At 35.6% G+C, this 17,255-nt stretch overlaps 1 protein-coding gene and 1 pseudogene across 1 annotated transcript; one reads left to right on the forward strand and one right to left on the reverse strand.

Annotated features, from left to right (window-relative positions):
• The first annotated feature begins 474 nt into the window (after positions 1–474).
• On the forward strand, positions 475–1,479 carry LOC145159679 (NDR1/HIN1-like protein 3 pseudogene; annotated as a pseudogene).
• An 11,033-nt stretch (positions 1,480–12,512) lies between these two features.
• LOC145157937 (uncharacterized) lies at positions 12,513–13,154 on the reverse strand. Its single transcript, XM_079076911.1, has one exon. It carries the CDS (start codon positions 13,152–13,154, stop codon positions 12,513–12,515), a length of 642 nt encoding a protein of 213 aa, XP_078933037.1.
• Positions 13,155–17,255: the final 4,101 nt, after the last annotated feature.

Raw genomic sequence — 17,255 nt, forward strand, 5'->3', positions numbered from 1 at the left:
GTAATATTGACAAAACACAAGGACCGACTTACTCCATTTTCTTGAAGTTGAACTATATGTGCCTATTTTGCCATACTAAAAGGACCATTTATGTAATTTTGTCTAACCTAAACAACAAACCACCAAAATCAATTTTGCAGCTTGGTACAAATTATTATTTGCTCTAACAATCATCATACACAAACACTTATACATTGAGTAATGGGTGAGTGTGACATACATATTTGGAAAAGAAAAAAAAAATCCTAGATTTGACTTAAAAAACAACCTCATAAACTAATAGTGTAAACTAAAGAGTTTTTCTTAAAAAAAAAAAAAAAAAAAAAAAGACCTAGTCAAGGAGATGGAAGTTTAGAAGGAAGGTGATGTTAAAACAAACCTAAGTACGTAACTCAAACCAAAATAGTCGCCGGTGACACTACGCCGTGTTTTTACTCTACGCGTCATTAAATAAACCCCATGCTATATAAATACCTTTAATCCCTTCCATTCTTCACAAACAACTCACTCTGCAACTCAATCATGTCCTCTGATTCTCACCTCAACGGAGCTTACTACGGCCCATCAATCCCACCTCCGTCCAAAAAATCCCGATCCTACAACCGCCATGGCCGCGGCGGCGGAAGCTGCAACCCCTTTTCATGGTGCTGCAGTTGTCTCTGCGGTTGCATCTTCAATCTCATCTTCCAAATCCTCATCACCATCCTCGTCCTCCTCGGGATCGCCGTCCTCGTCTTCTGGTTAATCTTCCGTCCCAACGCCCCGAAGTTCCATGTCAACGACGCTACTCTCACCCAGTTCAACCTTTCCTCCGATAACAACACTCTCTACTACAATCTCGCTGTGAATATGACGTTCCGGAACCCTAATAAACGGATTGGGATTTACTACGATAAAATCGAAGCCAACGCTGAGTACTATGATAAGAGGTTTGCTTCCAGGAATTTAGATGGGTTTTATTTGGGGCATAAAAGGGAGAATAACGTTAACACGGAGTTCGTCGGAGAACAAGTGGTGGTGCTAGGAAATGGTGATAGATCTAAATATGATAGGGAGAGAAACGATGGGGTGTACAACATCGATTTGAAGTTGAGGCTTCGATTGAGGTTGAAAGTTGGGTGGGCGAAACCCAAATTCAAACCGAAGTTTGAATGCGAGTTGAAGATTCCGGTGACTTCCGGCGGCGTGGTTTCTTCTCCGGGATTTCAAAGGACGAAGTGTGATTTCGATTGGTAGATCATCATCATCATCATCATCATCATCTTCCCCATTGATCTTTCTTCGATTGGGTGTTTTGTTCTTCTGATTCATCGAGTATACTCTGATTATGCATTTTTTTTGAATTTTTCGGGATTATTGGTTCTTTTTAGATCCTACAGCTCATGATTATGGATTATTATTATTATTGTTATTTATATTTTATGTATATTCATTAGATCTTATTGTTTATAAATAAAGAGATTTTTATTTATTGTGAAATTTGATATATATTTATTATTAAAGTTGTTGTGTCGTCTTAAATTTGAATACCTACTTCGATTATTAAAATCCAACTATAGAACATTTTATATATTTTATGTAAACAAATATTTTTCTTTCCTTATTTTAGTGATAAAGAAGCTAAAAGTTGATAATTTAAAATATTTGGAGTTTGATTTAAGTTATAACTTTTGATTTATTGTTTATTACAATAAGGTATTATGTACACTTGATGACCTTCCAACGGTTGAAAATTTCAAATTCGAATTATTCAAAGTGGTTGACTCTAAATATATATTTACGAATAAGTTTATATTAACTCTACATATATTTTATATGGAAAATAATGACTTTTTCCTGTAGGTATTTATTTATTTTTCCCTCACCTTTGAAATGATCTTGAAGTTTTATATTTAATTAATAATTTGAAATATATTTCATATTTCTTCCCAAGTTAAAATAATTGATTTAAACCAATTGTAATGATACTTTTGTATAAAAATCTATTGATTCTATTAATAAATGTCTAATAAGTTATAGGGATGAAATGGTGTAAATATGATATTAGAATAAAATAATAAGTTCGGAATTAACACTATTGAAATTTGAAAATGACTTTTGATGGAAAAAAAGATCCTTCAAAGTTCAAATTTAAACGAAACGCTACATTTTTCCACTGAAATATTTCAAATATGAAGCATGATTAAAGTTGAAATGGATACTCCAAATTTGGAAAAAAATAATGCCTAAGAAAAACAACCTGAGATTATCTTATGTTCTTTTTGAATAAAAGAGTTGAACAAATGAGTTGTCCTTTCCCCATTGAAAGTGCGGCTCCTTTGGGAGTTTTGCTTGCCGGCATTTTCAAACTTTCCTTTTTATATCTTCAAATTAATTGACATCTGTTTTGACATGTAATCCATTAAAAAATATCAAATTGATGGACAAAACTTAGTGATTCCTTCATTTGGATCTAAGCATACTACATATGTGATAGTCTCTTGCAAATCAAAATCCTTCTTAAAAAAAAAAAAAAAAAAAAAAATCCTTCTTAACAGTTAAGAAATTATATATAGGGCATGTCTATTGATTTTTAAGGGTTCTGTATACAAAATAAAAATAAGCCCCTAAATATTAACTTTTTTTTATATATAAGCAAAATTTATTAATCAAAATTAAGGTGGGTGAGGGTGAGATAAAAAGAAAGAAAAGGAAAAAAAATTGGAAATTTGTTAAATTGTAAAAAAAAAAATTGAACATAAGATTGCCAAGAATTGAACCTCGTTCTCTTATAAGAAAAAGGAGTAAGGCCAATGTTATTGGTCGACTGTAGGGAAGAAAGTGTGTCTAAAACCGGACCGGTTTATCCGGATCCGGAAAACTCGGAACCCGAAATTGACGGATTATAAGTACCGAGAACCGGACCGATATACGGTAACCGGTTCCGGGTATCAAACCGGGTATAGTGGGCATGTAACCGGCTGGAACCGGAAATTGATAATTGGAACCGGATTCGTGTATTAGACCCGAAAACCTGGAATTTTGGAACAAAGAAAAAAAATGTTGTAACCCCGAATACTTGTTAATAACAAGAAAGGAGACCATTACTCGACCAGTTACAAAATCTTCACTCACAGGGCTTAGCACATCTCGTGCAAAAGAACGATCTATCAAAAAATGTTATAAAAAAAGTTTTGATATATCATTTTTGAAGGGTTGTACGTGACTCAATACATATCTAAATAAGGTGTTCTGGAGTCTATAACTATTGCCAAATAATGAACTACAATTTTCAAAAAAAAAATCAATCAGAACGGACTTATAACGAAGTAGATATGCCAGTTTAAAGTAAACTAAAAATTTAGAAACAATGTTGTAACAAAAGCAAAACAAAACTGATATCTCATTTTTAGAAAGCTGTAAGTGACTCGATACAAATGAAAATACGGTGTTTCTAGAGTCTATAACTATTGCCAAATTGTAAACTACAATTTAATAAAAAAAACGGCCCGAACGGACTTACAATGAAGCTGATATGACAGTTTAAAGCTAACTAAAAATTCAGCAACAATGCTGTAACAGAAAATAAATAAATAAATAAAATAAAATAACATAATTGATATCTCATTTTTTGAAGGGCTATAAGTGACTTAATACACATACAAATAAGATGTTTCTGAAGTCTATAACTATTGCTAGATAGTGAATAACAATTAAAAAAAAATTTAAAAATTAAACCCGAAAAAACTCATAATGAAGTAGATATGACAGCTTAAAACTAACTAAAAACTCAGCAACAATGCAGAAAAAAAATGGAATAAAATAAGAAATTTTTGAGAATTGAATCAATAGGCGTATTTATTGATAACCCTTAAATTTTCGGTTCCTTGGCTCACTAAACCGGTTCCAGTTCTTTTACAAATCCAGTTCTAAAACCCGGGAATACCCGGACCCGTTGGACTCGGCTGAACTACAACCTAGGGGTTGTGACTTCCCTTGTCTATTGATTTTTAAGGGTTCTGTATACAAAATAAAAATAAGCCCCTAAATATTAACTTTTTTTTATATATAAGCAAAATTTATTAATCAAAATTAAGGTGGGTGAGGGTGAGATAAAAAGAAAGAAAAGGAAAAAAAATTGGAAATTTGTTAAATTGTAAAAAAAAAAATTGAACATAAGATTGCCAAGAATTGAACCTCGTTCTCTTATAAGAAAAAGGAGTAAGGCCAATGTTATTGGTCGACTGTAGGGAAGAAAGTGTGTCTAAAACCGGACCGGTTTATCCGGATCCGGAAAACTCGGAACCCGAAATTGACGGATTATAAGTACCGAGAACCGGACCGATATACGGTAACCGGTTCCGGGTATCAAACCGGGTATAGTGGGCATGTAACCGGCTGGAACCGGAAATTGATAATTGGAACCGGATTCGTGTATTAGACCCGAAAACCTGGAATTTTGGAACAAAGAAAAAAAATGTTGTAACCCCGAATACTTGTTAATAACAAGAAAGGAGACCATTACTCGACCAGTTACAAAATCTTCACTCACAGGGCTTAGCACATCTCGTGCAAAAGAACGATCTATCAAAAAATGTTATAAAAAAAGTTTTGATATATCATTTTTGAAGGGTTGTACGTGACTCAATACATATCTAAATAAGGTGTTCTGGAGTCTATAACTATTGCCAAATAATGAACTACAATTTTCAAAAAAAAAATCAATCAGAACGGACTTATAACGAAGTAGATATGCCAGTTTAAAGTAAACTAAAAATTTAGAAACAATGTTGTAACAAAAGCAAAACAAAACTGATATCTCATTTTTAGAAAGCTGTAAGTGACTCGATACAAATGAAAATACGGTGTTTCTAGAGTCTATAACTATTGCCAAATTGTAAACTACAATTTAATAAAAAAAACGGCCCGAACGGACTTACAATGAAGCTGATATGACAGTTTAAAGCTAACTAAAAATTCAGCAACAATGCTGTAACAGAAAATAAATAAATAAATAAAATAAAATAACATAATTGATATCTCATTTTTTGAAGGGCTATAAGTGACTTAATACACATACAAATAAGATGTTTCTGAAGTCTATAACTATTGCTAGATAGTGAATAACAATTAAAAAAAAATTTAAAAATTAAACCCGAAAAAACTCATAATGAAGTAGATATGACAGCTTAAAACTAACTAAAAACTCAGCAACAATGCAGAAAAAAAATGGAATAAAATAAGAAATTTTTGAGAATTGAATCAATAGGCGTATTTATTGATAACCCTTAAATTTTCGGTTCCTTGGCTCACTAAACCGGTTCCAGTTCTTTTACAAATCCAGTTCTAAAACCCGGGAATACCCGGACCCGTTGGACTCGGCTGAACTACAACCTAGGGGTTGTGACTTCCCTGTTATGCGTACGAGTACTGTGCTTTCAGTAGTACGGGTCCATACTACCTTCCACACCTACCCGTATTTGTCTCAGATGATCATCACAACAACCCTAACAATACACACTAGCGTATGCATACACTCAATCCTCACTCTCTAGAGGAAGGCTAAACATCACGAAACTAGCCGGCTGACCCTACACAACTCATCCATGAAACTTCCAACAATCCTGCAGCACTCGTGTATGCTAATCATACATAACATTGGACCCTATAGACATTCGAATATCTGATCCTACCCTAAGCCCTTCATCAAACAAGAACAGGAAATAAGGTCAAACCAAACATTCTCAGGCTATAGAATCTTAGTTATGTATAACCATGATGCATACACTAAGCAACTATAGTAACGATGTCAATTTCATATAAGGAAGAACCCTAAGCTATCAGGCATCATATAATCAGGCAATTCTATCATGCAATTCCTGAAGATCCCTAGCCTATCACTAGCATGTTGTTCTAACATATCACAAAATCAAATAACAATGTGGTAATTTGGGTTCTACTTACTGGCTCCGGCTGATCGTACACATCACATCATCTTTGATTATTTTGAAAACAATTTGAATATCATTTTTAAAATATTTTCCTTAGTTTGAGACTGGATTCACACGAGTGTTCCTCCAATTCACTCAAACCAAGGCTCTGATACCAACTTGTAACACTCATAAAAATCATGATAAATTTAAACCTTTTAGAACCAACCAATTTCACAAATTGTTTACAAACATAGTTTTCAAAACATGTTCAACATCAGAGTCTCCCAAAATCATAAGTCAAAACATGAGGATGTGTATGGTCACGCCTTCGACTTCCCGCGATCATCCGAAGTACCTGAAACATAATCCAAAATTGTAAGCCAACGCTTAGTGAGATCCCCTAAAGTATTAATATATAACATAATCATAATAGATACAACATGCATACAGAGCCTTCAGCATGAATGGAATGCCCCACCGGCCTACAGTATTTCTTCTACGCTCACAGAACCTTCAGCATGACTGGTACGCCTCACCGGGCCTTCAGCCTATTTGGATCGTTCTCCGGGCCTTCGGCTTGACTGGTACGCCTCACCGGCCTGCAGTCTATCCGGGACGCCCTGGGTCTTTTTGGACTTCAGTCTACATTGGTCCGTCTCAACCCAACCACAAACATAAACCATGTCGACATATATATAACAGATAAGCATACATATAACCAGTCAACAGACAATCAGACAGATCTTATAGATCACGAAACATAACATCATCCCATCTACCAGGATAAGGATCTAACAGATCACTACTGCATACCAACATGCGATAAACCAATATATCAATCCAATAGGCCAGCCTTGGTGCCTTCGACCCAAAAATACAATGAGGAAAACTCACCTCACAAACTAAATAGAAGCTGATGAGGTCTCGACTCCGAATCCCAACTCTCTAACCGACACCTAATCCCACCAATGACCATTTCCATCAAAATCCCAAAATACCCTCAGGTCAAACTTGGTCAAATTCAACTGGTCAAACCCACTAAGTCAACTGAGTCAACCCAACCGAGTCAACTCATCCGGGCTGACTCTGTGCGAGTACACAGGGCGATCCATACTGCATGGTCTAATAGTTGAGTTCGTGTCACTCGACATGGTTGGCCAAAAGTAGGGGTCAACATTTGGACCCGTGGACCGGACGAGACCGGACCTGACCGTTTATTTAGACCTCCAGGCCGGTTCTCGGTTCTAGGATTTGAGCAAAACTGGTCTCGTTATTTTACCGGTCTGGTCCGGCCGGTTCCGGGTAAAAACCAGTTTTGGATCGGCCTATTTAAAAAAAATTATATTCTGTGAAATTCTTTAAACATGCATATCACATTCGTTTTAAGTCGGATTGACATGCGGTTTTTTCCAACGTGTAATTTAGAGTTTGTAGATAATTTTAGTCTATAAATTTCTTGTTTTTGGTGTTATATATTCAATGAGTTACAATCCTTTAAATATGAGATATCTAAGCTGAGATATTTCAACAAGAAATTTAAGCTTTTGTATTCTGTGAAATTCTTTAAACAAGCATATCTCATTCGTTTTAAGTAGGATTGACATGCGGTGTTTCCAACATGTAATTTAGAGTGTGTAGATGATTTTAGACTATGATTTTATTGTTTTTGGTGTTATATTCATAGAGTTACAGTCCTTCAAACATGAGATATCAAAGCTGAAATATTTTAACTTTTCAGCAAGAAATTTAAGCTTTTGTATTCTGTGAAATTCTTTAAACAAACATATCTCATTCGCTTTAAGTCGAATTGACATGCGGTTTTTACCAACTTGTAATTTATAGTTTGTTGATGATTTTAGACTATAATTTTGTTGTTTCTGGTGTTATATTCAATGAATTACAATCCTTCAAAGATGAGATTTCAAAGCTGAAATATTTCACCTTTTCAGTAAGAAATTTAAGCTTTTGTATTATGTGAAATTATTTAAACAAACATATTCCATTCGTTTTAAGTCGGATTGATATGCGTTTTTTCCAACGTGTAAATTAGAGTTTATAGATGATTTTAGACTATAATTTTGTTTTTTTTTGGTGTTATATTGAATGTGTTACAATCCTTCAGAGATGAGATATCAAAGCTGAAATGTTATAGAAAATGGTGTTATATTGAATGTGTTACAATCCTTCAGAGACCTTTTCTCCCTATATGTTGCTCAAAAACTTTTTCGACCAGCCTTTGATAAGTTTCTCTTGTATTCCTTAGTCTGAAAGACATTTTTTTATAAAAAAAGGTCACCTTCTGTGTGGCAGGCCGTTTTGTCTTCGTTATCTTCAGCCATTTAAACTTGGTGATAGCCTTTGTAAGCATCTAGATTTGATTTTCATTTGTACCCTCCCAATGATATTGGTGAAGTCCACACACATTCTCATGGTCCCATCGCTCTTCTTCACCAAGACAGGATTTACGATCCATTTTGGGAACTGGGTTTCTCGTACTATCCCCACTTGGACCAAGTCTTCTACTTCTTTATTGATTATCTCGCTTTGTTATTTAGCCATCATTCGCTTATTTTGCTTTGTAGGTATGAACTCCAGATTAATGTTTAACATGTGCTCAATTATGGTTCTTGGGATACCCGTCATGTCTTCGGGTTTCCATGCAAACACAACGATGTGCGGTTTTAGGAGAGTCTTTAATCCTTCCTTTAGGGGGTCTGGTAGGTCTGAGCCGATCCTCATCTCCTGCTCTTCGTACTCCACGTTAATCACCACTTTTTCTTCTTCTACCAAGACATTCCTCTCCTTCAGGGGATTTGACAAGTCTAGCCCATGTTATGTTGCACGAATTCGTTCAAAAGGTCGTATAAGTATGCTACTCATGGTGATATCATCGTGGTACGATGGGAATTTCAGCAGGCCATGAATTGTCGAAGGAACCGCTTGAAGTTGCCACAGTCATGTCCTTCCAAGGAGCATGTTATACGGGGATGGTGCCTTGATTATGATGAAATCTTACATGATAGTTTTCATCAAACCACTCTCGTAGTCTGCTAACTTGAATGGGAGAGATATCTTTCCCTCCGACCATACCGATTGGCCTACTAACCCTACTACCGATGATGTTTAGGCATGATGAAGCCCGTCGCTTCTTCTGTCAAACATGCCAAACAATGTTCGTATAAAATGTTTACCTAGCTCCCATTGTCAACATATACCCTATGGATCAGAGTTTTCCTTATCGACATTTTGACGATAAGCGGCTATGTTCCTTCGTGATCTGGTGGTACCTGACTGTTATGAGCGAATTCCAGACTCATCCACCTTCTTTTCTTTATTATCATCATTCTGTCATTTGATCAAAGCACCGGTACTTCAACATCATACGCCACATTCTCCTTCTGATTTGCCAATGCCTATTTCGGCCTGTCGAGTTTATTCTTTTCTCTTTTTTTTTAAACTTTTCCAATATGTTGTGGCATGTCCCAATTTATTGTGGAAATCGCAGTATTGGTTCGGGCCTCATGGGTATCTCTTATTTCATCTTCCATATAATTCTCTTTTTTTATCACGCTGGGATTGAACATCGTACACCTCCTGTCGATAACGTGCATACCTGTTATACGTCCTACGGTTTCTTCAGTTGCTCCTTTGTTTCCTTCCATAATGGTTGACCAGCGTCGAATGTTGGCTTTATGGAACACATCTTTCTTTTCCTTCAGGCACCAAAAACCCTCTTTTTTCCATCCGCATCTTCTCCATTCTCTCATCTTACTGCCTAGGGAACCTGTTAACCTTCTTTATCATCTCTTCAACGTTGGCCCATTCTCTTCTTACCAACTTTCTGAATAACTCACCTTCTAGTAGATCATACGTGAATGTAGTGATAACCATGGGTTCATCTCTAATTGGCATTCTACGACTGATTTCGTTGAATCTCCTGATGTAAGATTTGTTGGATTCCCCCTCTCCTTGTCGGCAAGCGAGTATAGTATAACCTTGTTGTTGAAATCTCCATTGTTGTATTAAAGCTATTGTAGAACTTCGTGCACAGTTCTTCAAAACTTTTAATGCTTCTGGGAGGAAGGCTAGCTAGTTGATACCGAGCCGACAGTCGAGAGTTCATGCGAAGTATAATCTCCAGAGCTTGGGATCCATAGGCATCAACTTGATTGCCCAATGAAAGTTCGACACATGGTCGTCTGGATCCCATGTGTCATCTTAAGGCTTGACTCTAGGCCCATTTAATCCGACGGGGATCAGAGTATTGTTTATATCTTTTGTGAACAACAACCTGAAATTCAGCCCCCCGAAGGCCTTATGGTACTCTTTTGCCTGCTCCACTTCACTTGAATCTCTCATCCTCCGCTCATTACGTTATCAGTGGGATTACCGACGATGACCATATATTCTGTGGTCTCACAGATGGCTCCACTTGATGCGCCTCAGATTCTTCGAGACCTGAATCCCAAATGGATGTCACGATAAGGACGAACTGAACCTGAAGAGCACAACAAAACATTAAACGTTCACTAGGAATTCTTCCTGGGAGAGCGCTCTGATGCTCAAGTTAGAAGCGAGATAGAGAACGATTCGACATGAACAGTGAATCAGATCGAATTTGCATACCTTTCTCATTAGTTTTAGTCTGCTTTTATGTCGTTATTCATGGGGAAGTGGCGACATGGGTGAGTCGAGCATGTGCCAGTCTAGTTGCCATATATGCATACAGGGCCAAGGGTACAAAAGTAGTACTTACGAAATGCCATTAGTCTTGTTGCCTAGAACGTATGTGTTGTTATGATCCGTTGGTCTATTACAGACTGGTTAGTGTCATTACCATTATTTATTTGATTTGATTTCATTGGACACGTTGCACGATTCATATGACCATTCGAGCGGTTCAGATGAATCCTCTTCGGTTTAGCGCAATGTTGCTCTTGGTACCGGCCTTAGTGCTTCTTCCTTCAGCTAATGTTCGGGTTTGGCATACCCGAACTGATCTTGCCGAGGATGATACACCTCATTATTCCTTGGCACAAGTTTGTTAAGATCGTGATAATATATATAAATGATCATTTTCCGCTTTGCAAAATCATGATCGTAATATCGAATCGATATCATAAAATTATACCAAAAGTAGTTAAAACATATTAATCTATGAGTTCACAATAAATATTTTAAAGCCTGAAAATACATCTCAAATAAATCGTTTAACAATAAACAATGCAAAAGAAGTTTTGTAGTGTTTGTATTGGATTTACTTTGTTAGTCAATAGTTAAAGCCAAAATATTATTAATTTTAAAATCATAATAATAACAATAACAATCTTACAATTGATCTTATGATATTACCTCCGATCCCACCCAAAAAACGATCATAGCATGATCATAATCTATTTACCTAGATGATATTGTAGAATTGTATGATTCTAGGACTAAGATCATGATTTTAACAATTTTGATTAGAAATGTTTTGTATGAAAGAACTCTTGGTGATCTTTCAACGTAATAATTTTTATGGGGTTTGCTAAAAATACACATTATTTTACCATATAAAAATCTAATGTATTATATTAAATTAATATAAAAATTATCAATGTAACATTAATAGTAAAAACATAATTATTTTTAAAAATCTAACATGTGGGATTTTACCAAGTTAATCTAATAATCATGCTTTTGAAACACTATTTATGTTGTCTTAAATTTGAATTTTACATTAAATATAATAATAAACCAGACATTATTGTCGATTTAAAAACCAAAAAAAAAATTGAGATATTATTATATATATATTAAAGTTATGAAAGATTTTAACTTTTTTTTTTTGTCAATTTTGCTTCTCCAGCTTACAACATTGACCCTTCATCTTTATGCTTTTGTTCACAAACAACCCTTTCACTTTGGTTTGAATTTTTCATAACCCTCGCCTTTTATTACATATTATTAGTATTTTGTCTGTTGGCAAAAATGGTCCCTTATCATTATTATTATTATTGTTAGACAAAATTATACGATTGATCCATGTGGTTTATCAGATTTAACATTCTCTTTTTGGTTTTAAATTAATGTTTTATTTATTAGAAAATACCCACCCAATACCATAAACCCACCCACCATCTGCCATCACCACCACCACCACCACCACCACCGCCAAAATTACATAAATGGTCCATATGGTTTACCCATGGTGACAAATTCAGTCCCTACTACCTGAAAAGACCAAATTACCCTCACATTAACGGACAAAAAGCAACCAACATGCTACTTTACTTTACAAAATAATACCTTCCGACCCCGGCAACCCCGATGAATCTTTTCTAGTTTGAAAATAAAATTTGTTTTGATATCATGTAGGAGCATACGCTGTAGGGACTATGGACTAGGAAACAAAAGAGGATCTAGTTCGGTTGTTGACTTAAATTTATAGCAAGCATGACCAAAACGTCGGATACCTTAGCCGGAGAGTATCTCCTCCGGTGGATCACAATACATCAACAGCAAATTCAAGCTTCAAAGATAGACATAAAGAAGCCAACACTACAACATGAGATACACATAAAGTTCCATGCTTTATATATACACATATACGGCTACCGATCATCTTTCATCCACGTTTCCGGTTGCATGAACGGAAATAACGAACTCCAAATCTATAACATCTCGTGACGGAGATCCCGCCGGTGTAAAAAACAACGGTGAATCACACGGCGTAGAGAACTCCGTCTTCATACTTCCATCATCTCCGTCAGCCGTCACAGCCACCTCCTCCTCCACCGACACTGGTTCCCGAGCTAACTGAACACCCGTCTGCAGACACGAACTCTTTGTCGTCGATCTGTTTGCAAAGTCAACGTCAGACGTTGATTCGACATCTTCTTTGTCTTCCTCTTTGATCGTGCAAAGAAACCTCGAGGGTCCATTTGCTTCTAACAACTTAAAAACGTCAATCACCTCGTCGTTCGGCGATGATGCATCTGTGTTCTTGTTGGGTCGTCCAGATGAGTCTTCCGGTATATGTGGTTTTAAGCAGAAGAAGTAAAGCAGCAGCTCCTTAGTTGCAGCATCAGCGGTGGGGAAATTATCAGGGTTTTGGTCGTCGAGGTGGATAGGAGGGGGAGGGGAGGAGTGACAGCGGAAGGAACGGTGGCGCCATAGAACGTACAGGAGTTCGCAGATGAGAGCTACGATGGAGACGAAGAAGATCACTGTTAGCGCAGTAGCGAGCTTGCTAAAAACCATTTTTCTTTGTGCAAGTGTTTGGATTTTGAGATTGTTAATTTAAGAGTTGGTGTAGGCAGTTGAAGGTAGGAAGACTATTCGGGACACCGGCACGGGGATTGAATGTTTATCGGAAAAGGTGACGGGAGTGGACGTGGTGGACAATGGTGCGAAGTTTGACGGGGACCTGCCACCCACCAGATAATAATGTTTTAACGGGTTCTTACTTATTAACGTTTCAAATCATGTCTTTTATACAAATTGGTATTGATGTTACACTTTCTGTTTTATGTTTTTTTAAAGATTAGGATTTTTAAGGATATTTACAATCCATCCAACTTTATAAATTTAATGGATTCCCTCTCTATATTATATACAATTTTAACAATATTTTTCGTACAATGCATTAACATTACAAAATCTACTTTAATTTATAGTATTTATTTAACAATAATAAAACTCTTTTTCTTCTAATAGAAGTTCAATTGTTATTGAACTTCAAATCAATTGTTATTCATTCATTAAATAATAACTAATTGTCGCCTTATTCAATCATACATTACTTGTTAGTATGCAAACTTCATTTCGAAGACTATTTAATAATAGAAGTGAGCTTGTAGTTTAGATAAGATGAGGAGATTAAAGAAAAAAGCAAGCAATAAATGCATGCTTTAGATGACGATTAAATATATACGTAGGAAAGTGTGATGAAAGTTCTTGATCAATTGGTGCGTTTTAATTTTAAATATTTTTTTGAATCTCTTAATTAATTAGCAAATCATATTTACATAATCCATATTACCTACTACTATAGTTTTAATTCATATTTAAATCTATAGAAACTTATTATATTTTTCAAAATTGATAATATATGCTAAATTTAGTATGTATTTGTTATGTTTATTTTTCAAAATTGACAATACATGTTAAAATTAGTATGTATTTGATATGCTAGTTAATTATGCAATCCAAGTGACACCTAAACACACCGGAAACGTCGGATGTACTTTGAGAGGTGACCTTAGATCCCTCTCAAGAGTTTGGATTACTATTACGAAAATTGGGGATCTGGAGAATTGCGGTATCAGTTTTGATAACTTGATGGAGAGATGCTTAAGGGCTGGAGATAGTACATTCTTTTGGAAAGAAAAATGGTGTGATGGCTTAGTGTTGAAAGATGCTTTTTCGGAGCTATATCATTTAGAAGCTCATAAAGGTTGTAAAGTCGAAGAGAGAATACAAGGAAGGGATTTAGATAGCTTTCATTGGAATTGATTGAAACAACCGAGAAGAGGCAGGGAGGCCTCTTCGCTATTGGTTTTATACAACAATTTTTCGATTGTTGCTCTATCAGAAGCTGAAGACACATGGTTTTGGAAGAGCAATTCCTCTAGGAATTTCTTATTTCTTGAGATTGTTAATTGGGGATGTCAGGGCGAATGATGTTTATTGTATGTTCAATTGGGTGAGTTGGGTACCGATTAAAGTCAATTGTTTTGCTTAAAGACTCTTCTTTATAGGATTCTTGTTTCCTTAAATCTTGCTAGTTGGGGGTGCATATGATATCTGACATTTGTCCCTTGTGTAGTGACGTTGTTGAAAGTGCTGATCATCTCCTTTTTTATTGTTCTTTTGCAAGGGTTGTTCGGAGATGGCTTCAAAATTGAATATGTTTGTTTTTCTTTCCTACCCGGGATCATATCAAAGCTTATGGTTGGTATATATAACTTGAATCTAAGCAAGAAGGATATGAAAATATGAAGGTCTTTCATCTACACTTTATTTTGGTCGATTTGGAAGACTCATAATGATTTAGTGTTCAACCATGTGCGTGGGTTTCCGATGAAGACGGAGAATGATATACAGAACATCTCTTTCAAATGGTTAAAACATATATTGAATTGTAATTATTTAGATTGGTATGATTGGTGTTGGTCTCCTACATATCCGAATCGTATTATGCAATTTTCTAACATTTTGCTAGCTTTGCCTTTATAAAGTTTCGTCGTTCAAAAAAATAAAATAAAATAATTATCTTTTACAATCAAGTCATTAATGAGAATAAGAATGACCGATAATAATAATGTATGAGAGATAATTCGTCTACATTTGTCATTTTTAACCTTTTTATTTTATAAAAATTCATGTCAAATGTGACACCAACCCTATATCAGGGATAGCATTGATGTCAAAAGGTTGTTAGGGCTATCTATGATGGAATCATTCTATCGGTCTTTCATGTCAAATGAACTCTGGGAGATGATCCCAAAAATACATTCTAACAATCAAGTTAGTAATGAGCATAAGACTATACAAAGTTGAGGTCGCTAAGCTCGTTAGCCACACTAAATGATGTATGTGAAACTAACTAGTTTTAATCCTACTTATAAAATCTAAATTAATCACACAAAGGCAGTGGACCTGTCTATTGGTGGTATAGTTCTAGTAAGCAGGGTATCGAACTCATGGAACGACAATTTAAACTAATTACTAAAATTATCTAATAGCAACTAACAAATAATAAAAGAGAGGTTTTTCTCTAGTTTTACAAGACTAGAAACTTACTAACACTTAAACTAAATTACTAACTAGCAACTAAGCAAGCAAAGACCAACTAAATTCAATATCTAAAGGGACTTCTGTTCAGGTTCGACTCAATTGATCCTATGGTTGATTTTATGGTAATAATGCAATGGATTAACTTTTTATTGGCTACCGATTCAGGTGATTAGGTTCACATTCGCTACACTATTCCTTAGAAAACAAACTAACTCAAACAGTGGCCAGTTGTCCAAATTAATTTAATTCCCTAGGTTATTTATTCGGGTTAATTAAGACTTGTTGTGGTTAACTAATTTTCCCCTTTAGTTGTCCTCTTGTTGATGGTCATCACACAAGCTCACACGTAAATTTACCTATTTTCTTATTAATTCTAGTTTCACATTCGCTAATCCTAGTCATATAATAAAGTGTTAACATAAATTATACGAGGTAAACAATTAAGAGATGTTCATGCAACTTAATTATCTTCCTATTAACAGAAAAATAGTTTTTATTCACACATAAGGTTCTTTAACAAGCTTAACAAAACAATATTACCAAATAAAATTAATCTTAACCATAAAATCATACCATAATCATAAAGTCATCTATCCTAAACAGAAGATAATAGTTTTAGCTCATGATTACAGTAAAACTAAGATCAAAAACGAAATCAAACAACTCAAACATAGTTCAACTTAAAGAATAAGTAAGAATGGACTTGAATTTGCCTTGATTCTTCTCAAAATTGGATCTAGGGTTGATTCTCTGGCTTCCAGCACCTTAGCAGGTCTTCTAATCGCAGCTTTACCCCCAAGGGTTTCTCTCCATGCCAGGGTATCGATCTGAAAGTCCCTTTATATAGATTTTCACAAAACAGATGTGACTCATCGAGTCCAGTGACCGACTCGGCGAGTCCGTCACTTAAAACCCGTGCACGGCAAGTCAGCGCGTCAAGAATCGCGAAAGTTCGACGTGACTCGTCGAGTTGATGGCCTACTCGTCGAGTCCGTTTGGAATCAGCATTTTCTCAAAACACAAAAGTCGTCCGAAATTGTGTCTAGTTTTCAGAACATTTTGAATCTCGTCAATCGGAGTTACGGTTCATGAGATATGGCCAAAACACTGACGAGGGGTCAAGATGTCCATCAACATCCTTCTTTCTTCAAAATCCAAGATCCAAGCTTCCAATCGCTAGTTCCACTTCCTTTTCCACCCGAGCATGTCATTGTTGCTGAAAAATGAAATTCTAAACTAATTAAGCACCTTTTGTTCATTAAATGAGACAAAAACAACATAAAGTATTAAGATAATGCATGAATTTTATAACTAAATATGCCCATATCAAAATACCCCACACTTGACTTTTGCTTGCCCCCAAGCAAAACTGAATTTTAGCATACTAGTACCACATAAGATAATCCCAATCGAACCCAGCCATTATGCCAAGACCGCAACGCATGCATTTGTGTCTAAAGTTTTTCCTAAGGACCCCCCTTAATCCTAAATACTCACAATCCTCATTAACACTCGCCCACTTGTTTTGAACAACGCTCATTTTATGCATCCCTCCGAATCCAT

Source organism: Lactuca virosa, chromosome 2 (genome assembly GCF_052849685.1).
Source record: "Lactuca virosa cultivar CGN04683 chromosome 2, Lactuca_virosa_CGN04683_v6, whole genome shotgun sequence".
NCBI lineage: Eukaryota > Viridiplantae > Streptophyta > Magnoliopsida > Asterales > Asteraceae > Lactuca > Lactuca virosa.

Bases quoted from the DNA above. Each gene is read 5' to 3' on its own strand.
- LOC145157937 (XM_079076911.1), bottom strand. From the start codon at position 13,154: ATGGTTTTTAGCAAGCTCGCTACTGCGCTAACAGTGATCTTCTTCGTC.